Source organism: Eubalaena glacialis, chromosome 1 (genome assembly GCF_028564815.1).
Source record: "Eubalaena glacialis isolate mEubGla1 chromosome 1, mEubGla1.1.hap2.+ XY, whole genome shotgun sequence".
In the NCBI taxonomy this organism is placed as follows: domain Eukaryota; kingdom Metazoa; phylum Chordata; class Mammalia; order Artiodactyla; family Balaenidae; genus Eubalaena; species Eubalaena glacialis.
In genome coordinates, this window is record NC_083716.1 from 30,957,405 (window position 1) to 30,980,646 (window position 23,242).

General features: G+C 48.6%; 2 protein-coding genes across 2 annotated transcripts; both read right to left on the reverse strand.

Annotated features, from left to right (window-relative positions):
- Positions 1-1,046: 1,046 nt before the first annotated feature.
- Positions 1,047-23,121, reverse strand: HOGA1 (4-hydroxy-2-oxoglutarate aldolase 1). Its single transcript, XM_061209995.1, has 7 exons — positions 22,590-23,121; positions 11,790-11,918; positions 11,460-11,587; positions 10,825-10,959; positions 10,470-10,566; positions 8,618-8,751; positions 1,047-2,018 (listed from the first exon to the last, which is right to left on the reverse strand). The coding sequence occupies exons 1-7, from the start codon at positions 22,798-22,800 to the stop codon at positions 1,869-1,871; spliced, it is 984 nt and encodes a 327-aa protein (XP_061065978.1). The 5' UTR covers positions 22,801-23,121; the 3' UTR covers positions 1,047-1,868.
- On the reverse strand, positions 17,956-19,346 carry C1H10orf62 (chromosome 1 C10orf62 homolog). Its single transcript, XM_061194744.1, has one exon. The coding sequence runs from the start codon at positions 19,344-19,346 to the stop codon at positions 18,297-18,299; it is 1,050 nt and encodes a 349-aa protein (XP_061050727.1). The 3' UTR covers positions 17,956-18,296.
- Positions 23,122-23,242: the final 121 nt, after the last annotated feature.

Consider the following 23,242-nt stretch of genomic DNA (forward strand, 5'->3'; position numbering starts at 1 on the left):
TAGTAAGTGGCAGAGCTGGGTGGGATTTGTATCTGGGACTTTTTGACTCCAAAGCACTTTCCACTGAACTCCTCATCACCTTGAACGTCAGGGTGCCCAAGTCCTGAGACCATTTATTGTCACACCTGCTGGGTTACCTCAGGCAAGTCTTTCTCTGAACATTCACCTTCCATGCTAACCCATTCACTTGCATGATCTTATAAGCCCTGAGAGGAAGGTACCGTTATTATCCCTGTATTACAGATGAGGTTCAGGGCAGTTAAATAGTTTTCCAAGGTCTTGCAGACACTAAGGCGCAAATCCAAGAATGGAAATCCCAGAGACTGAGCTCTTCACCGGTATACTAGGCTGCCTCCCTAGCCCTAACTTTTTGCCCCATCCCTAAACCTGATTCTCCTCTGAGCCCAGATCTTTCAGAAGTTGCCTGTGAGAAGAGCCCAGGTGCTAAGCCCCAAACTTCAGTGCCAACCAGATGCCCAGTTTCTGCTGAAGATTGATACCTTTTATATTCTCTCCTTTAGCCCTTGCCTTAAACAACGATATGTTTACCTTTCTTTTAAACGAGAGTAGTTTTTAAAAAATTCATCTCAGGTTTTCTGCCACTAGTCAGATATCACTGAAAAAGGTTAAATTTTTTTTTTTTTTTTTTGCCGCGTTGCTTGTGGGATCTTAATTCCCTGACTAGGGATTGAACGCAGGCCCTCGGAAGTGAGAGCGTGGATTGCTACCACTGGACCGTCAGGGAATTCCCAAGGTTGAACATTTTAGAGAAAGCAGCCTTTTAAATGAATGTGCTACGTGTTTCTAAATATCTCACTTGAACCTTTTTGCCTCTTACCTCTCCCATTTAAAACTTCAATAACTTTTTCCCTAGGCCTCCAATAATCTAATGGTTATGTTTGCTCGGTATTCTTAGGGCCTCTCTCAGAGCTGGGAAAACGCAGACCTTGGGAGCTAAATTGCCTCTGGGAAGGTTCTTGACATCTGGGCTGGAAACCTAAGATCTGCATAGCAGTGGAGCGTTAATCTGTACATAGCCACACTAATTTAACTTATTCAACTTTATTGCAGTAACAAAGTAATTGTTCCTAACAATAAAAGCAGAGTGTGTATAGGCAAGAGGATGGTCCTATCTCAGGCCAAGTCCCCTTTCCTAATGTTTCAGACCTGGGTTGGCTAGAATAGCCTTCTAGAATGTAACATTTATCCACCAGGTGTCATTATTTACCAGTTCTGGCAAGCCACTGGGCTGTCTCACTGGTGCACATGATGGTTGGGATCAAGGCTAGAGACAATATGAGATCAATCAAAATAGATTTAGGAAAGGATTAGAATGCAGCTTGCGGCAGGGAGTGGGGGGGGGGTGTCTTTGAAAGACCAGTGACACATTTCTGATCAGGTTTCCCAACCTATTGCTTCCCCTGGAAGGAGTTAGAACTTGGGTTCTCAGGAGTCACCCTGGCTTCCTGCTGCACTGTGCTGGACTCAGGTTTGTACCCCCAAGTCTAAGCAGTCTTCCTTTCAGTAAAACATGGCCTTTCTGTGCCCAACTGCCCCCCTGGCTTTCCCCTCTGGCTCCTGGTTCACGTGTCTCAGGGGATAGAAAAGCACAGTAGAGAAACAAGTAAGTCATTGCTCCTTCCCAGACTGAAGGTCTCTAGAGACCCAGAGTTCAGGATACAAATGCGAGGTCATGGGGCTGGGAGAACAGGAAACGAACGTGCATGGCAGCGCCTGGAGAGAGGCTACCTGGAGGACTGAAGTAAGAAGAGGGGCCTTGAATCCTCGTCCCACCGCGTTCCTCTTCAGGCTGCTGCCGCAAGGCAGGAGGCTGAGATGGGCGCGGTCCGGCGGTCCGCTCCTCACGCTCAGAGCCAGCCGTTGCTGGTGAAATCCAGGCGCAGCGCCTCCTCTTGGTCGGCGCTCAGCTCCCGCAAGGGGGCGCGGCAGGGGCCTCCGTAGTAGCCAAACCAGTCCATGGTTTTCTTCAGCCCCGGGATCCCGAAGCGCCGGGTCACCTGAGGAGCAGGGCCTGTTAGAAGAGACTGGGGAGTCCCCTGCACACACACATCTGGGACCCAGACATGTGCACTTTCAGAAAGTTAGGGTTCCCACCCTTCCCTCCCGGTAAACTAACTACCAAATCTATGACACCCAGGGTAGATTGGGAATCCAGAAGGCAGGTCCGCAGTAGAGAACACAATACCAAAACCTAGAATGAAGGAAGGCACCTGCTTTGGTTTTAGGAGAGAAACCCGCCCCATCGGGGAGGAGAGTGGCATTCGGTCCTCAAACTGGGATGGGAGAAGGCAGCAGCGCTGTGGGTCTGGGCGCTAGAGCCTCACTGGTCTGCAGCCCAGTTCCCTGGAACCTGACCCAGGGCACACGAGGAGTGGGGAGTCGGAACAGCCCAGACCTCTACTGCCCCCGCAGCAGGGTCTCTCCCCATGCACCCATAGCTCCTCCCTGACCCCAGCTCCAAATGCTCTCACAGGGAAAACAATGCATCGTTGTCTGAAGAAGTTTCACTCTGTAACCTCGTATCATTAACTTATCTCTGAGCAAGTTCACTTGCCTAAAACATGAGGGGGCCGGATAACATGATCTGTAAAGTCTTCTCCATTGTAGTGGGAGATCTAATTTAAAATCATGCATGGAGTTTTACAGAAAATGAAGAATCAAGTTTCTTTGTGTTTAGCATAGCAACGGGTTGTTTCATGCTGATGGGAAGTGTTAGATTAATCTTTGACTACCTAAAAACTAAGAAAGTAATTATTACTTAATAAAGTTTCATTTTGAGGGAAGTAAAACCTTAGAAATATGGGCTTCATGAAGGGTAAAACTAATAAAAGAGGTTGTTTGGGGTAAAAAGGTTGGGAACCACTGATGAATGACTGACTAATAACTATTCACCACTAGAGGCCAGTCGACTTTAGCAAGCCTCCTCCCAGGCCCGGCCCCGGTCATGTTCTAATAACCTGAGCATTTCACCCAAAACCTGAGTAGGGTGGGAAAGACTATGGAAACAAGAAGTACCTAGAGGAAAGCTTTCTTCCACATAAGGGTCTGAAGATCTCTGATTTGCCCCTCTTCAGATGCTGAGAAAGGGTTGAACGCTTTGGAGGTAAAAACCAGGGAAAATCCTAAATATAGCCGGGGCAGGAGGCTGGCTGGGTGGGAGGGCAGTGGACGCACATTGTGTTCAAGCAGTGCAGGGCAATAAGGTGACATCAAGCTGCTCTTGGGGTGGCTGAGCCTACAGCCCGGGCAGCAGAAAGGTGCTCCAGGCATTCCTGAGTGTGTGCCCAGAGTTGGCACAGGACGGGGCGCAGAGTGAAGGGTAAGGCAGGATGGCATGCCAAGGGCTAGGAAGGCAGCAAGTATCCTCTCTTCCCAAGGGACAGCCCAAGCTGCTTTGTCTATCAAATTAGGAGGTAACAACATCTACCCCATGTCACAAGAATTGGATGAGAAAAATACCACTATTAGGCCAGACCTCAAGCAGTCTGGAAGCTCCTCCTCTTCCTATCCAGGTGGTATGCAGGTTCTGGGACCTGCTCTCTCACAGGCGGATGGGAGTGGGAGAGCAGAGGTCCCGCCCCAGTGGAATGTCAGAATGTATAGTACAGCCTGGGCGCTGATGGGGCTCAGCTGAAAGGCCCTCATTTCTGCAATTCTTACACCCTATCTGTAGCCCATCCTATCCCAGGAGAACCTTCACATCCAGGGAAACTCGTGCTTGCCTCCTCAGCTGTCCTTTCTCTAAATCTGAGTTAATCTGTCCTTTTGAGGTAAAGATATAAGCTGTGAGGGAAATCTAGAGCCTGCCCACCACTTTATCAAAGAAAACATTGCCAAGCTCTGTCTGGGATTATTGCCTCAGAAGCAAAACTCAGTCACAAGACAAATATTTAATGCAATATTTTAAAAAAAAATGCAAATAAAATCCATGGTGAACAAAGTGTCAAAGCTTTAAATAAAGACAAGATCCAACAGAGCCGTGCCCTGTCATATTGTAGCCTGAGGCAAACTAATTATGTGTGCCCCTATATACATGTCTTGCATATTTTAAATGGTTAATTTTTTTCTAGAAGTAGATTTGGGGAAAAAATTATGTTGATGTGTTTGCTTCCATTCAAGCCAGGGAAGTAAAATTCTAGTAAGTTATGTTTTTGGTATAGATAAAATATATATTTTTTTTTTTAAGATTTTTTTTTTTAAACAAATTTATTTATTTATTTATTTTTGGCTGTGTTGGGTCTTTAGTTGTGGCGCACGGGCTTCGTTGCTCCGTGGCATGTGGGATCTTCCCGGCCCAGGGCTCGAACTCTTGTCCCCTGCATTGGCAGGCGGATTCTTAAACACTGCACCACCAGGGAAGCCCTAGATAAAATATTTTAAATGAAAAAAAATGCTGTGAATTTTAATGTGCCTACTTTTAAATTTTTCAATATTTTTTCCAACTACTTTAATGTTCTAGGAGGGAAAAAAAAAATCACCATTTAGAAAACTGCTTAGAGCTTCCACTTCCAGGAAGATGGAATAGGTGTACTTTTCCTTATTCCTCCCAGTAAGTAGAACCAAAAAAACCCAGGACATTATATAAAAACCAATGTAAAATTCTGAAAGGCAGAGAGAAGGAAGACCAACTAGGAACCCTGGGACCCAAGGAACAACACGGTGCTGAGTTCCCTGGTCCAGACTTGGAGCTAAAGGAACAGTGACCCTGAAATGCCAACGAGCAGAGACAAGAAAAGCCCCACAAACGTCTGTTCTCTCCGGCAGCTGAGCAAGATGGAGAACTTGTAGACAGTATTCACTCTACACCAGCCAAACCCCACAGGAGAAAACTGTGGCTCCACCCCACCCAGGCCAGCAAAGGCTGAATTGGAAGCCAGAACTTCTACCCCACACTCAGCCGTAAAGAGTGCTCCTCCCCATCCATGAGGGATGTCTCAGAAGAGGCCTAATGAGGAGAGACAGAACTTTGACCACTGCCCACCCTTAAGGAGGCCACCCCACCAGACACACTCAAGATGTCAGTGGAGGCCACACGGGTAGCAATAAGAAGGCACTTCTACCCCTTCCAGCTAGGGAGGTATCCGTAGAGGCTTAGTGTGGAGCCATTATTATTTCTAAACTCCCAAAAAAGAAATCTCCAGGCCCAGATGGTTTCACTGGAGAATTGTTTTTTAATGTTTAAAGAAGACTTAACACCAATTCTCACAGTCTCTTCCAGAAAACAGAAGAGGAGGGAACACTTCCCAAACAATTAACGAAGCTATTTTTACCCTGATACCAAAATCAGACAAAGACAGGAAAGGAAGAAAGGAAGAAAGGAAGAAAGGAAGAAAGAAAGAAAGGAAGAAAGGAAGGAAGAAAGAAAGGGGTTGGGGGGAGGAAGGAAGGAAGGAAGAAAGAAAAAGGACTATATACCAATATCTCTCATGAATATAGGCAGGAAAAACTCTTAATAAAATATTAGCAAATGGAATTCAGCAATATATAAAAAGAGTTATACACCATGTGCAAGTGGGGTTTATCCCAGGGATACAAGTCTGGTTCAATATTTGAAAATTATTAATGTAACTCACCATATTAACAGGCTAAAGAGGAAAAAAAAATCACATGATCAAATCAATCAATGCAGAAAAAATTTGACAAAAATTCAACATCCATTCATGATTTTTAAATACTCTCTGAAAACTAGAATGAGGGAGAACTTCCTCAACTTGAAAAAGAGCATCTACAGAAACCTACAGCTAACATTGTACTTAACGGTGAAAGGCTGAATGCTTTTCTTTAAGATCAGAAACAAGGCAAGGATGTCCACTCTCCCTACTCTTATTCAACATAGTGCAGGAAGTTCTAGCCAGTGCAACAAGGCAAGAAGGGAAATAAAAGGTATGCAGATCAGAAAGGAAGAAATAAAACATTCCCTATGTGTAGATGATATGATTGTCTATGTAGAAAATCCCAAGGAATATAGAAAAAATCTCATAGAACCCATAAGTGAGTTCAGCAAAGTCATATAATACAACATAAAGAAGCAAAAATCAACTGTGTTCCTATACATACTAGCAATGAACATATGAATAGTGAAATTAAAAATACAATATCATTTATAATCACTCAAAAAATATGAGCCACTTAGGTGTAAATCTCTCAAAACTTGTATAGGACTGGTTTGCCAAAAACTGCAAAATGCTGATGAAATAAATCAAAGAAGGTCTACATAAAGGGAGACATACCATATTCAAGGATTTGAAGACAACACAGTAAAAATGTCAATTGTTCCCAAATTGGTGTACAGGTTTAACACAATTCCTATCAAAATTCCAGCAAGTATCTGTAGACATACACAATATTTTTCTAAAATTTATATGGAAAGACAAAGGATTTAGATTAGTTAAAACAATTTTTGGGGAAAAAAAAGAACAAAGTGGGAGGAATCAGTCTAGCTTAAAATCTTAAAATCTGATTTTAAGATTTATTACACACCTACAATAATCAAGTCTGTATGGTACTGCAGAGGGATAGATCAATGGAGAGAATAGAGAATCCAGAAATAGACCCACACAAATACACCCAACTGATTTTTGACAAAAGTGCCAAAGTAATTCAGTAAAGGAAAGATCCATCTTTTCAGCAGATGGTGCTGGATGTCTACAGGCCAAAAAAGAACTGAAAAAAAATGAACCTTGATCTAAGTCTCATACATTTTACAAAAATTAACTCAAAATGGGTCACAGGCTTGTAAAATATAAAACTTTTAGGAAAAAAATAGAAAAACTTTACAATCTAGTGCTAGGCAAAGAGTTCTTAGACTTGCATCAAAAGCATAAACATAAAAGAAAATATTGATAAATTGGACTTCCTCAAAATTAAAAACTTTTGCTCTGCAAAAGATCTGTTAAGAGAATGATGAGACAAGATACAGACTGGGAGAAAATATTTGCAAACCACATTTTGGACAAAGGACTAGTATCTAAAAGGTATAAAGAACTTCCAAAACTCAACAGTAAAAAAAAAAAAAAAAAAATCCAGTTGGAAAATGGGCAAGAGACATAAACAGACATTTCATCTAAGAGGATATATAGATGGCAAATAAATACATGACAAGATGTTCAATAGCATTAGCCATCAGAAAAATGTAAATTAAAACCGCTATGAGATGTCACAACATGCCTATCAGAATGGCAAAAAAAAAAAAAAAAGTCACAACACCAAATGCTGGTGAGGATGCAGAGAAACTGGGTCACGCATACATTTACATTGATGTAAATACAATATGGTACACTCACTCTGGAAAACAGTTTCTTAAAACACTAAACTTGCAAACAACATACGACCCACCAACTGTGTATTTATCCCAGAAAAATGAAAACTTATGGTCACACAAAAACCTGTTCATAAATGTACATAGCAGCTTTACAACCAGCTTTCCTTCACCAAGTGAATGGTTAAACAAGCTGTTTATGGCCACACCGTGAACTACTATTCATCAATAAAAAGGAACTATTGCTTACATGTGCCTGAATGAATCTCCAGAAAATTATGCTGAGTGAAAAAAGCAAATCTCAAAAGGTTACAGACTAAAAACAAAGATTTGTTCATAGAGGAAATAAAAAGGTTATAGGCTATCTGATTCCATTTATATAACAGTCTTGAACTGATAAAATTATAAAAATGAACATATTTGTGATTGCCAGGGGTTAAGGAGGGGGTGGGGGCAGGAGGTGAGTAGGTGTGGCTCTAAAAGGATAACACAAGGGATCCTCACGGTGCTGGAAATAGTCTGTATCTTGACTGTATACATGTCAAAATCCTGGCTGTAATTTCATGCTATAGTTTTTTAAGATGTTACCATTGGGGGAAACAGGGTAATGGGTACATGGGATCTCCCTGTATTGTTTCTTATAATTTCATGTGAATCTACAATTATCCTAAAATTAAAAGTTTAATTTAAAATATGAATAAAAACATGTCTCCAGGGACACACGTTTTTCTTTTTGCCTCAGACTCCAATATGGCTCAGCACAACACCGCCTGCAATTGACAAGCATTCCATCCTGCCTCTTCTCCTTGACTTACCCAGCACAGAGTTGGGGTACACAGTCTGACTACAGAATGGATTATTTGAAGACAGGACTTTCCTGGGAAAGCTGCGCTCTGAATACTTCCAGCCTTCCCACTCCTGTATTACTCTCAATCATTCTATTTTTCAGGATCTGGCCCCTTATACAGCTGACATAAAGGCCCATGGTTCCCTCTCTTTAGGCAGTGCATCTCTAAGTAAGGTTCCAGGATTCCTGAAGTCACAATCACCCAGGATGCTTGTCTCAATGACTGTTCCTGAGCCTAAAGGAGCAGAATTTTAACCAGCTCCCTAAATGAATTCTAATGCACACGTAAGTTTGAGAACCAATGTGGCTCGACTTTGTTCCTGAAGTCAAGATTTTCTGGGGAGGCACAAAGAGTTCCCACACTGGGATGTTCTCTAAAAGGACTTTCTGAAAGGGAAGAGACCAAGTGGGGACCCCTGTGCCAGCAGTGGCTCCTGTTCCAATGAGGACACAGACCACCCCCACTTTGGGTCCATTGGCTGGGAACTCACCGCAGTGTTTGGCTCGATGAGGCGGTGCTGCAGCTTCTGGGCATCTTCCCATTGCCCTGTGAGGCAGAGTCGCTCCAGCTGGCACACCTGAGCCCCCAGGACATTGGCCAGGGCACACACGCCCCCCACAGCTCCTGCCACAGAGTAAGATGCAGAATACCAGCCAGAGCCTCTGCCTGCAGAGAATTCCAAATCCTGGTCCCCAGCACCTCTTTGTTCTGGGCAGACAGGCTGTGCATTTCTAGGCCACTGGTTAGCCACATCTGAGACATGCTCTGTGAGTTCACAGAGTACAGATTTCCAGAGAGAACATTTCCAGCATATTCAAAATAGACTCCCACAGGCTGAGGGGCAGGAAGCAGAGCCTGAAGGCTAACTCAAGGGCAGTTCCTTCCCTGCACACCCCTCCCCCCCCTCCCCCTGCAGAGTAAAGTCCCACCTGCCAGTTGACACCTCCACGATCCTCCAATAGCCCCCTGACTCATCAGCCCTGGAAGGGGATGGAGTGGATGGGAAGCCTTTGCTCTACTGAAATTTTATTCCCCCCAGTGAATTCAGCCTGGGACAGCAGTGAGGGAGAGGTTAGGGGAGGGGAAAGAGCACTAGACATAGTCAGGAGACCCGGCATTTCCTCCCACTGGCTGCATGAACTTGGACAAGTCTTCAACCCTCTCTGGTTCTCTTTGTTCTCATATGGGCAATGAAAACGGGCTGGCTGTGATCTCAGAGGTTCCTGCCACTTCTGCAAGCCTGTGAGTGTGATTCCAAAGCTAGTTAGGAGTGACTCAAAGAAGAGTGGCCTCAAGACTGGAGAGAGAGTAGGCATTTCAAGCTAATCCTAATATAGCTCGAATGAGCTAATACAGATGCCATTTATTGAAAACCTACTATGTGCCGAGCCCTATGGCAGACATAGGGCCAATGCTCTCTAATCCTCATAACACCTCCCTGCTTTGCGGAGTAGAAACTCAGGCCCAGAAAGGTCATGTACCTTGCCCTGTTGGTTCTCAGTGAATAAATGGCAGAGCTCAGATTCTAGCTCAGATCCCCAACTTCCAGAGCCTGTGATATTTCCATCTACTATACTCTCAGGAATGAAGCATAAATGGGTTCCTTCTACTCTCACCTTTAGAGACTGTGACAAGGCAGAGGGGAGCTACGCAGGACCTATACTACAAGTCAAAGTCTGCAGAGACAAGAGAGGATAGGAACCAGCATTTTCGCCTGCATCGTTGGAAAAGTAACTCAAATCTACACTCACTGGGGCTTCAGCTGAAGGGAGCAGATGCTTCCCTCCCCTCCATGGCTCAAATCCAGTCTGAACCCAAGGACCTTGACCCCAAGCAGATAAGAGCAGTTGGTCTAATGGTGACATTCCTAGGATCCTGGACTGGAACAGAGTCTGATCAGGCAGCTGAAGATCCCCAGCCCAACCCCGCAGGCCTGACAATTCATTCTGGCCTGGACCCACGGAGAGAGGAAAATGCACTCCCAGACTAGTGGAAGGGCCCCAAGGCTTCTTCCCTCAGAGAATGATTTACAAGGTGAGATTAAAGGAGCTAAATGTGTCATCTTAAGCAGGGAGCTTGGGACTTAGAGCAAACTGTAGGCACCCCCTCCACAGGCCAGGGATTGTACTCGGCCACCCTCCTCTGCCCAACAAGGTCACTCACAAGCATCCACTATTCAGATAAGTAAGCAGTGTGCCAGACCTCTGAGGTTTCTGAACAGGCAGGCTGGCAAAGGCCCCCTCTACACCCAGTCCTGGCCCTCACCATCTCTCCCAGCAGAACCCAGCTGCCTGCGTATATCTTGGTCACTCATCACAGTTTGAGAGCAGTGAGAGGCCTACCCACGGCATAGCTGGCCAGCAGGAAGCCAGCCGATCCAGCCAACACCTGGAAATCCTGCCTCCTGGTCTTGTGCACAATCAGCCCGATCCTGGTCACCTGTAACGGCAAACCTGGTGTGAGAGCTGGGCCCACAGGCTCTGCCACCAGCCTGCATGGGGGCTGAGCAAGTGTGGGAGAATGAGAGCCCAGGTCCCAGAGAGATGACTCAAAGTTCAGACGAACCCCAGAGAGCCCACAGGACAGAGGGAACCCACACAGGAGCCCAGGACTGAAGCGGGTCCCAGAGCTGCCCGGAAGTTGGTAGCAAAAGAGAAGAGGAGGAGGGCACCCCAGCCGAGAGCTGCTGCCACTCACATCACCACCGCTGTCCTTGATGCCCACGATATTCGGGTGCTGGGAAAGCGTGACCACCGCATCCACAGGCAGGTCCAGCCCCGTGTTGGCTGGGACACTGTAGAGCACCACAGGAATTGGAGACAGGTCAGCAACCTGAGGGGCACAGGGAAGAGAGGAGAGGGCAGCTGCCCCAGGCCCGAGGCGGTCCGGGCTCGGGTCTCTGCAGGGCTACCTGGACTGGCCCACCTGCTGAGCTAGAAATCACAGTGCTATGCACCCTGATTGCAAGCACTAGTCCTGGCTAATACTTAGGAGTGCTTTCTGTGCGCCAGGCACAGTTCTAAGTCCTTTATCCTTTATGTTTTGATTGAATTTAGTCCTCACAACCACCCTGGAGGAAGATTCCATTATTCCTCCCGTTTGGGAGGGGAGGAAACAGCAATACAGCTTGGTTAGGTCAGTCACCCACTGTCACACAGCTGGTACCTGGTGGCATCCCTCTCCTTTCCTAAAGCTGCCATTCATGGGAAGTAGGCTCACCACTCTGCTCCCAGCTTCTCTCATCTCCCCTCCCCTCCCCAGGCAGCATCTCTGCCTCACCCAGCTTCCTCTTGGCCCCAGACCTCAAGCCCACACCCACCCCTCACACCCACCTTGGTGTAGTGGTGAATGAGAGCGGCACTGTTCATGCGGCCGTGATAGTAGCAAGGGGTCACCACCATGGCGGCGTCAGCCCCGACCTGGGCCATGCTCACCGTCATCTCCACCGTGGCCTGAGTGGCTGCAGGAGGAAGGAGGAAGTCTTCCTTACAGGCCTCGGTGGGCGAGGGCAGGAGGCAGAGGGCTGGGCTAGGACCCTGGGGCAAGCAAGGGGCGCAGCGCAGAAGAGACAGAGCAAGCGCTAGACCGGACCCAGCCCCAGGTCAGGGAGCTTGCCCCCGCCCCCAGCAGCTACCGCCAGGGCCGGGGCATTAAGGTCTCACACTCGCAGCCCGAGCCGGCTAGCAGGAGCTTGTCCCTGGGCAGGGCCTGGCGCACGCGGGTCACCACCTCCAGGCGCTCACTGCTGGTCAGGAAGGGGAACTCGCCGTTGGAGCCCTGGACCACGAAGCCTGCAAGAGAGGCGACACCTTCCCACGTGCTTGTGAAAAAGCAGATGTTGGACTTACGCTCACCCAGGCTCCTACCTCCCCGACACCACAGTTTGTCACACATTTCCTTCCCATCTTTGTCCTGATGCAGGCAGAGTGTGCTACCCAGTCGCGGTGACAGTGTTCACACCATTTTTCTTTGTTTTAATGAGATACTTTAGGCATGCCCAAAAGAATAGTTAATTATAGAATCCACATCCGTGTACCCAGCACCCACGACACCCGCCCCCCACCCCGTCACCCTCCTCTTCCTCATCTCTGGCATGTCTCAAGTGGTTATTGTTCCCATTCATGTCTTTATACCCTTAAAACATACATCTGGACCCATAAACAATATGTAAGATGGGTTTTGCCATTTAAACCTTTATAGAAATGGAATCACACTTACATAACATTCTGAAGTTTGCCATTTTTGCTCACCATTGTGTTTTGCACCTTGGCCACAGCAGTACAGGGAGCTCTGATTCATTCATTTTCATTGCTGTATAATATTCTCTTGTGAAGTTAGACCACAATTTACTTTTCATTCTCCCTTTGATGACATTTAGAATACATCCTAATTTTGCTATTACAGACAATGCTGAAACAAACACGTTTAAAAGTCTATCTCAGTTTAGATGCTTAGGTGTGTAAAGGCTGAGTTGCATGTAAATGCATCTTCACGTGCCAAAATTCTAATTAGCCAGTTCATACCCCAGCAGCACATAGAAAAAACTGTTAGTGCTCAGCCACGCCAATACTGAGTATTGTCAGAACTAATTTTTGCCAATTTTCTGGGTGGAAAATGACATCTCATTATTTTATTTTGCATTTTCCTTTTTTAGCCATCATCTGTGAGATTTCTAACTTTACCAGTTAAAGGTGTCAACCCTTTTATATCCATGAGAGACCAGTAGAATTGATGCTCTTCAGCTGAATCTAAACGGAATGTTAAACCATTTTCCTCTCAGCTTTTTTCGTTTTACTTTCTCTTTCCTGTTCTTTCTCCTCTCCATTCCATTCCAAGTTTTTTTTCTTAAATACAGCATACAATAAACGAAGATTATTAATAAATAGAAGACCGTTTGGGAGGAAGGAAAGAAAAGAAAGCCAGAGGCAATGTTAGTATACAAAATCCCTGCCATACAGTTCTGATGGGCCAGAAATTTGATTTGGAGCTTCCCGACAGTCAAAGCTAAAAGGGAAATGTGGTCAGCTGACAGGTATGTAGAAATCAAGATAAAGCAAAGCAGCTGCCCTGGAGAAACACAGAGTTTCCTGGCACTGGGACAAAGAGAGATTGTTCCTGTGAGTCATCCTTAAGGGGACACAGTGTGATGGGGACACAGCTTTACACCACAAACCTTTCTCTGTGCTGTTCACTATACCGTTAAAGTCCACTGAGTGGGTTGCCAGAAGAGCTCACCGGATACTTAGCATATTTCCCCCAGTTTTTTGCCTTGGTAACATTGCAGGGAACATCTTGAGGCAAATAGATTTTGGCCTCTGTTGGATTGCCTCCTCAGGATCAATTCCTCCGTGTCAGGCTAGGGGCCTATGGTGGGAGCCTCCTTCTGTCTTGCTCCATAAGGCCACAGTGATTTCCCAGTGCATCATCCCACTTGCAGAGTTGCCAACCCCAGAGAGGGCTCCAATCCAGCCACGATTGGACCAGCACCCTTTGGCTAAGAATTTAGAGATCAAGCTTTTGCCACTGCCTCCGCAACATTTCCTGCCAGCCCCCTTGAAGGGGGCTTCTTGCTTCAGACATGTCTCCAGACACAGTCACTCACTCCCAAGTCCCCTTTCATTCTGGTGGTCAGTTCCAGAAGCCTCCAGTCCCCACAGTTGGACTTGGCCTAAACAGCAGGACAGCTGGGTCTTGAGCTGTCCTGGGTGGGCGAAGCAGGCCCCTGTGCTCAAGACTCCTAGTGGGGGGGCTTCCCTGGTGGCGCAGTGGTTAGGAATCCACCTGCCAGTGCAGGGGACACGGGTTCGAGCCCTGGTCCGGGAAGATCCCACATGCCGTCGAGCAACTAAGCCCGTGCACCACAACTACTGAGCCCGCATGCCACAAATACTGAGCCTGCATGCCGCAACTGCTGAAGCCCAAGCGCCTGGAGCCCGTGCTCCGCAACAAGAGAGGTCACTGCAGTGAGAGGCCCACGCACCACAATGAAGAGTAGCCCCCGCTCACCACAACTAGAGAAAGCCCACGCACAGCAATGAAGACCCAACGCAGCCAAAAATAAATAAATTAAATTTAAAAAAAAAAGACTCCTAGTGGCTTCTCCTCATTTCATTTAAGGGAGCATCCGACCCGGGCCTGACTCCCAAGAAGGAAGAGATGCCAGGCTGGGGAAGAGGAAGTGTGATAGAGTCAGGCAAGCGCTGGACTCCAGTCCCTCTGGCTACTGGGCAAGTTACATCGCTGAGACCCCATTTCCTTTTCTTTGGGCGACAATAAAGTCACTTCAATCCTACCTGATAGGGCTGTCTTAAAGGCTCAAATGAGAAAATGTACGAGAAAGAAAGCATTTTGAAGTCTGTGAACTGATACTGCCAAGAGCCCCCTCCTTCCCCTTGACCAGATGTCCAGTTTCAGGCCTAATGTGCCACTGTGGTGTAGAGGTGGGGCTAAAGGAGAGGAAAAGGCCAGGGTTCCAGATGGGTGGGGAGTGAGGAAAGTGAGCGGTGGGGAAGCAGGGAGCAGCACAGTAGGGTTGTCAGAGCCCAGGTTTTACTCTCAATGTGGCCCCTCGCCAGCTCTGAGCCCTTGGGCAAATGGTTTAACCAAACCTCAGCTTCCACAACTGAAAAATGGGGGTAATATTGGTGCCCTTTTTCAAGACTTGTGAAGTTTCAATGAGATACTATTTGTAAAGTGCTTGGAATAGCTAGAACCTGGCATTCAATATGTTAACTGTAATCATTAGTCAGAGGAGTGCTCAAGCCTTAAATCAGGAGGGTGGCAACTTTCAGTCTGAGGAGGGGGAGGATGGCTGGTGTGGGACGGGAGGCTGCACTCAGGAACCTCTCAGGCCCTCTCCAGCTCTAAGAGGAAATAGGCTCATTTCAGAAGCTTCTCTCCCTTGCCCCCATGGTTATTCTGGCTGCTCCGGGGAGCCAGAAAGTCTTGGTAAGGGGAGTAGGTGGGGGCTGAGGACACACAAGCAACAGGGTGATTTACTGTAGCCAAAAGGAATCACAGTCTCTTTGATCTAAGGAGTATCCCCAGTCAGTGTTATGCCCCTTGGCCCATCATCATTGCCACCTCCTCCGAGAAGTCTTCCTGGGATCAAGCCTTCACTGGACATCTCTCCTCTGAACTTCCATTACCTATTCCTTGTCCTTCCCTGCTGCCTACTCAAAAATGCACAGAGATCCTCAGAACCCTTCAATCTGCCCGACCCCCACCTGTTGGGACTTGGCAAAATTTCTCAAACTGGCCTCTGCTGTGAAATGAGGAAATTGGATGGGACAGTCTCCTAAGTTCTCTTTGCCTTGAGGTTTGGGAGTCACTTTTCGGGCTTTTCCTCCTCCCTTTTGCCTATCTCTAAATGTTCCCCTCCAGCCAAACTGACTGTCAGAGTCCCCAGACACACTGCCATCATCCTGCCTCTACACCTTTGCTCCTGCACCTTTCTCTCTGCCCAGAACACCTCCCTAGTTGCAGCCCCTCAAATTCTGCAAGAACCACGAAGCCTTTCCTTAATCCCCCTCTCCCTTGTGCTCCATAGCATTTTGTCCTTGCCCAGCACTTGCCCTACCTTGTCTAGAAGCATCAAGATCAAAGATGGTCTCCTCCTCATTTTGGCCTCCTTCGTGACACCCAGCACACTGCCTGTTGACATGTGCGTTGATAATTTGTTGTATAAAAGAAAAATTGTCCCAAACCTGGTCTAGGGCAGAACTTTTTTGCATGATGTAATTCATAACCTCCCACTAGGAAAAAACGAAAGTTCCTGATGAAATGTTTAAGCAATTTCCTAATGAGCTTTAATGGAATTAAGCCTTGATCTGGGAAACCAGCCACTCTCCCACTGGACTCTCAGACAAGAGTCTAGTGAATGTTAACCTCTCTTCTTTCTATCTAGTCTAACAATGATTTAACCATTCTCTTTTCTTATAAAAATATCCTTACCAAGAGTATATACTTGAGTTGGCTGCTTAGAAGCTATTTTCCTTGCAGCACAACTGTAATAAAACTTTGATATCACTCTTAACTAAATTGTCTGAAAACTTTTTTGACTTTTAATTTGAACTATTTTCTAATTTACAGGAAAGTTGCAAAAATGGTACAGGGCATTTCCATACATCCTCCCCCAGCCCCCACTAACGACAACATCTTACCTAACTAGAGTACAATGATCAGAACCAGAGACTTAAACATGGGTACAATACTAACTACAGACTTTATTTGAATTTTGCCAGTTTGAAACTTTTTAAAAGTTAAGATTCCAAAGTCATAATTAGCTAATCTGAAATTTTATGTAATAAGTTTTTAATAAGGGATTTAAGGTCTTCCAGATAAATGCATGCATTTTATGCATTTTAACAATCACTTGCAGAAGCCAAACCTCACTGCTCTTGCTTTCCGTCTAATTAGCAGCTTCCAACATTTTCCAGTATGATTGACCCCATTTTTTTCCAATTAAGATTTTTATTATGAAGTACTTTTTTTTCCTTTTTTTGGCTGCGCTGTGCGGCATGGGGTATCTAGTTCCCCAACCAGGGATCTTACCTGCGCCCCCTGCAGTGGAAGCGTGGAGTCTCAACCACTGGACCGCCAGGGAAGTCCCTATTATGAAGTACTTTAAATATACACACACACACACACACACACACACACTCACAGACACACGTATCAACATTTATATAAAGTCACTTATTAGTAATGTCAAAAATATTCAAATACTCCCAACTATGCTCCATAAAATCAATTGACAACATTTAGGGTGTTTATAGATTTACCCATCCTTTGCAATGATTCTGGGCACCTTCTTCCTGGAGTTGGAGGCCCACAGGTTGGGAACCACTGGTAAATCCATAATAGATGCAAATGGTAAGAAATTTCTACGTAAAGGAGACACTGGAGGTTAGACAGTGCCATGTAGCTGACTTCTCTCAAGTTTCATGGGGGAGACAGCTGCCTCCCGTTAACTGCCTAACTGGGGGTCACTGCTTGCCCCAGAAATGGCTTCGTGAAACCCAGGAAGAGGAGGCAAGGAGAGTCCCAGGCTTGCCGGATGACACAGCAAGTGTCAGGACATGTGGGAAGAGGACAAGGATAAGTATAAGAGAGATAGACCTATTGGGGGATGGTGGGCATCGGACTCAGGGGCAGCACAGGGTAGGGATTCGGGGTATGGGCTTTGGAGTCAGGCCAAGCTGGGCTCTGACCCCAGCAACATCACTTACTGTCTAGGCCATCTCAGGAAAATTACATCTCTGAGCCTCACCTACAAAATGGAGATAACATAATACCTTCCTCATGGGGCTGTGCCGTAACACAACACAGAGCATGGCATATACTAAACACTCAAAAAAAGGCGGGCGGAGCTACTGGTAGTACTAATCCTACTACAGTTTAGCAGTACTGCAGCTGAGGCAGCCCCAGCAAGAGTAGCATGAACAAGAAGAGAGAGCATATCGCACAGTAGCTCTGAAGGTAGGTGGTGGGGAGGCACCAACACGGATCCCAGTGCGGGCAGGGAGAGAGCAGCAGTACACAGGGTGACCTACATCCCACCCCTGCTTACTTCCTGGCTTCTCAAAGCCTGTCTCTCCCCACTCCCCCCAACTCCCGGTTGCTCCCTCCTTCCTTGGCAGCAGCAGGTCGGTGGCGGTTGAGCCCCCTGGAGATTCCCCACACCCAGAAACTGAGACCCGGGAGACCGATTTATGGAGTCTCGAATCAGCCCACACGAAGAGGACTGTGGGAGGAGGAACCCTCTCCCCAGAGGCCCGCCCAGACCTGGGGCTGGCCACAAAGCCCTCAGATTCAGAGTGAGGGTATACAAGGCTTTATTGGCTCAGTTCCAGGCAGCTGGCATCAGCGTGGTGCTCTCGGCTACTCCTGGGATCTGCCTCGTGCGTCTTCTCTTGGTGGGTCTTCCGTGGCCTGTGAGTCTGTCTCAGCTGCTTCAATTCCCCCCAGCTCTCCCTCCATCAGGGGCCATCAGTGGCAGACCCTGCTCACAGAATCCAAGGGGCCCGGGACCCCTGTGAGGGCCTGACAAAGAAGGGGTTTGAGCAGCATCTGGGCCACATAGTTTGCCGCATCGGAGAGATGGACCACATAGGATGCCTGTGATTGTGTGCCAGCCCTGTGGGGGGAAGGGGCATCTCCATCTGTGGTTAGGTGGCTTTAAAGGGCTGGTAGGCCTGGTGGCTGCGGTTCGGCAGGCTGTGGCACGGGTGGCTCGGGTGGCTTGGATAACCCTCGTGGCCATGGTGGCAATGGCTATGGAAGGTGTGCGTGTGGTTGGCACCAGCTGTGGTGGTTTCCTGCTGGGTGAGGAAATTCCCTTTCAGCTTCATCTCCACCTCCTCGAGGGCCTTCAGCTCCTCCTGGCTGATGTCCTTGGACTCCAGGTGGCCTGAGTTCTGGCAAGCCATGGCACGCTGCAACATGGAGGCAGCCAGCTGCTGCCCCTTGGTGTCAATCTCCTTGGTACAGGCAGCCACGGCGGCCCACGTGGCCTCATCCGTGGATGAGGATTTCCCAGACTCCTTGTGGGTCTCTTTGGTCACTGAGGTCCCAGACATCCTCTGCTTGCTGGTCAAGGGCTCCTGGTGAAGAGCCATGCCCTCTTCTCCTTGCCTCGTGGTGAAGGTCTCCACACGAATCGTGGTGCTGGCCTCCCCCCTGCCACTCTCAGGCTGGGGAGCGGCACCGCCTCTGCTGGCCCCAGCGCTGTGGCTGCAGGTGGAGTTGCTGCCGGCAGCCAGCTTCTCTTCAGAAAGACAGCTAAAGTGCGATTTGATCCAGCTCTCATTCCTGGCTTTTTCGCTTTCTGGTGGCTCTTGCTCGTCTTGTGCAGTCTCAGAATCTGTCTTCCTTCTCCTCTTCCTCTGCATCCACAACATGAGGCCTCCACCTCCGAGTAAGAGGGCGGTCCCCAGCACCACCCTGCATGATGGTTGCTGGATGAGCTCCAAGAAGGCCTCCAGGACCCCACGCCAGGCGGGCAGAGCTAAGAGCACACTGAGAGTGGGGGAGCCCAGATGGTATGGCTCATGCTTGAAAGGACAGGCTCCCTGAGGTTGTCTGGCAGGCAGGCCCCCCGCTGTGCCCTCCCTAGAATGCCCCTCCCACCTCAGCAATGAACCCCATTGTGAGGAAGCTGGTTGAGGGGCGGGGCGGGGAAAGGCCACAGGATCTTTTATGTCTAGTCTGACAGGCATGGGCTGAGGCCTGGGACCTTTCTCCCACCCTGACAGCTGTCCCCAAGGTCAGTGGAAGGGTAGCTTCCCCAATTCTGAGTCCCTTCTGCCTCCTGCTTGTGACCTATTCTGCAACTCAGGCCTTCTTATCCTCCAGTCTTTGGTTTCTCTTCCTCCCCATCTGATGGTGCCCACGGGGCAGAGGCTGCTGGGTCAAGCTGGCCATGGTTGAAAGACCCCCTTGGCTGGGCTGGCATCCATTCCTGGCTGCCTAAGGCTAGTGTCTCCCTCCATGAAGGGCCTAGCCCCACTGCCAGCTCAGTGTATTCTATCCCCACTTACAGCCCCCAGCCCCATAACAGAGAGGGTCCAGAAGCCAAAGGGGTCCAGAAAGGAGCTCATTCTGGAATAACATGAAGTCACAATTGGGGGGAAGACAAGCAGTAGGCTGAGAAGGCAGAATACACAGGACAGGAGACTTCAGCCCGTCCCAGATCCCTGGGGCCATTTCAGGATGGGGGCTGCTACCTCTTGCCTTAGTGATGCACCTGCAAACCCAGAATTTGCCCCCAACTCCCCTGTAAGTGGGCACAGTTCAGGTTATGAGTGGGTGGGCCAGCTGGCCAGGCTCTCTGTAGGTACAGACGGCTGAGAGTCTGACCGTCAAACCCAAGTTATACCCAGGGCCTCTCAGGGTAGAAACAGGCCTGGGCCACTCCCAGAGGCATATAACACATTTTTCAATGCCAAATAGGGTTATAAAAATTGTGATATTTTAAACAAAATATTTTATTTAACAAACTAATGGCTTTAATATACACAAAATATTATACCTTATCACAAGAAACCATAGTCTTTCCTTCATAATAAGGGAATAAGACAGAAGCTTAAGGTTTTCTGGGAATCATCATCTCCCTGATCCTGCTGGAGTAACTCTGGGGTCATCCACTAACCTCATTTGGAAATAACAATTCAAAGTTCATCTCTGAGGTTGTTTGTGGGTGTGAGTTCAGGGAGCAATGGCCCTTCTGCAAAAACCCTTCCCTCTGGTCTCCGGTCATAAGTTTTATTTAAAAAGAATACTCTTTATTCAAATAATTAGTACAAATTAACTATGCTGAAAAAAATAAGTAAATAATAAATAGAGCTGCACAGTTTCAGGCAATGCCTTTCTGAAGAATCTCTTAACTCTTCACTGATTCATCAAGGGCAGGTTCCCATCTCCTCTTTGGAGGACCTTTAACTCATTGCAGGAGGCCCTGGCAATGTGATATGTGATGGTTCCCTCCCCTGCCCCTGAGCTTGGGCTGCAAAAGGGGGTGAGGATCCAGCAAGAGAGACATAGATTTTCGCGCTAGAGTGGCTCACTGCTCCCTTCCTGGGCATCCTGGCTGCATCCTGCGAGCTGTGACTGGGCCCTATGGCCCGATGTTGTCTGTGCCAGGGCCTCGGGTTTGGGTTCCTTGGGAGGACTATGTTGAATGCTGTGGCCCAGTTCCCATTCTAAAATGAGGAAGCCAGATCAGAGAGGTTCAGTGATTTTTCCATGGTCGCCGTAACTGGCAGAACTAGAACTCCTACAGGTCTTCTAACTCCGGGTGTTGGGCTCTTCTACACAGTGCCCCGCTCCCCCATGTGCGGGGGTAAGAGAGAGCTGAGGTGGGAGCTGGTGCCTGCGTAGTTTACCAGTGGCCAGCCTGCCAAACCCTCTGCAGCCTGTGCTCCTCCTAGGCACCCCTGTCCCCACTGCAGCAGTGCGTTGGGGGGAGGGGGAAGGAAGGGTCCAGAGGAGAGCCTGGGGCGCAGGCAGACACTGGATGCAAGGTCTACCCTCCCCACCCCTTGCACTAGGGTGTCCTTGAACCTGGGAGGTGAAGCAGAGTCTTCGCTTAGAGATTCAAGGAGCTTCTCACTTTGCTTCAAGAGATCCGGGCCTCAGCCCAAACCTTCAGGCTCCGATGAGCTGAGCCCCAGCAGAAGTGTACTTAGAGTTTGTGTCACTGCTCAGCGTGGACGTCCACAGGGCATTCACTGTCCGCTAGGGAAGGGTCACATCGCCTCAGCACTGAGATACGAATGGGGTCTCAGTCAGGCCAGCGGGCACTGTCACAATGCGGCTCTGCCCGCCGTGGCGATCGTACTGTCATTCTAATCATCGTTATCATTGGAATCCACACCTTCTAATGTACATCGCCCTTCACAATTTACAGCATGTTTTCACTTGCATTCTCTCAGATTCTTCTCCCAACCCTCCTATGATGTGGCCATTATTACTCCCACGTGTCAGATGGGGAAACTGAGGTTTAGAGAGATTTATCTCACAGCTAAGTCAGTGGCCGAGCTGTGGTTTGAATCGAGAGTGCATGTTCCGAACTGCTCCACTGCATCACCCCAGTCGGAACCACTCCATTCCCAAGTTGGTGCCCATCAGGGTCTATTTATTAGAATCTGGCCTAGCGACTCATCAGTCAGTGCAGTGGAGTGAAAACGAGCATGGCTGTGCAGTCAGACCTGAGTTCAAATCCCAGCTCAGCCATTTATTAGCTGAGTGACCTTGGGCAAGTGATCTCGTCACTCTGAGCCCCAGCTTCCCGTCTGTGAAATGGGGCTATTGAGAGCACTGCCTCAGGGAACTGTCACGGGTGATGGATGAGGGTGGGCAGGGCAGGATGGGCGGAATTTGCCGCTTCTTTTATCTTCATTTATCGTGCCTGTGGCTGTGTTGTATGTTGAGTGTCACAAATATGATCTGGTCCCTGATCTCAGAGAGGGGAGGCCCATGTGTAACGGGGGAAACGAGTCAGAGGATCCAGGACAGGAATTAATTTGGCCGAGGGAGGCTTTGCCCAGAAGAGAGTGTGCAAACAAGGCTTTGAGGGAGATGAGCCCGCTGGCGGGGCTGCCACATGACACCCCGCTACCCTCACACCTGCACAGAGTGGCTGGTTGACAAAGGCTTTCACATCCATTATCTAGTTTGATCCTCACAATAACACTGGGCTAAGAACTTCAACAGTTTACAGCTGGGGAAACTGAGGCAGACGAGGTTCAGTCCAAGATCACAGGCCAGCAGTTAGCTTCCTGCTTGTCGACTGACTCGAGACCAATGCCCTCTGTTCCTCTCCCGTAATAAAATGACTCCCAGGGTACCCGACTGACCAAGAGCAGCTCGAAAGAGCCTGTGTACCCTCCTCTGGTTGCTGGCTGAGGAGACCAGGGTCATTCACATCTCCCCAACTCCCACAGCGGACAGACCCCACTTACCTCGGAAGGGAAAGGTGCCCAGTTTGTGCAGATTCTCCTCCAGTTTCCCATAGTCCACCTCGGCCGTGGCAGTGAAGGGGGTGGTCACAGGGGGGTAGATGCCTGAGATGTCCACCTTCCTCCCCTCCCCCGAGGCCCAGCCCCCCACGGTGCTGGACAAGGCCCTGCTCAGCCCCTGCCTCACAGAGGACCAGACTCGGGGGCCCAGCATCTCCACAGGAGGCTCAAAGCCCTGCTGGTCTCTGCCCCCGAGGGATGCTGAGTTTGGACTCCTTCCTACCCCAGTTAATGATCAACGTGTCTGGTTAAAAATTTGCTGCACCCTGACTTGTTGGCCCTCAGGCAGGCCTGGGCTGGGTGTTTCCAGGGTCAGAGGCTAGGCCTGTTGGCTCCAGGGAGGTCTTCCCTCCCCCTGGGGAGCAGCTGGAGAAATGCCACAACCCAGTGTCCCTGTGGCCAGACGGAGGACTGGTTCTTGGGGTCCTTACACAAAAGGGTGCCTCCAGTGGGGCCCGGCCCGCCTCCCACAATTCCCAGCCCCAAAGCCAGGAGCCAGGCTGGCTTCCCGGCTTCTGCGTTGCGAGCTGGGCGGAGCCGATTGGCTGAGCCGGCCCTTCCCTGTGGGAGGCGAGGCTGGCTGGATGAGGAGCTGC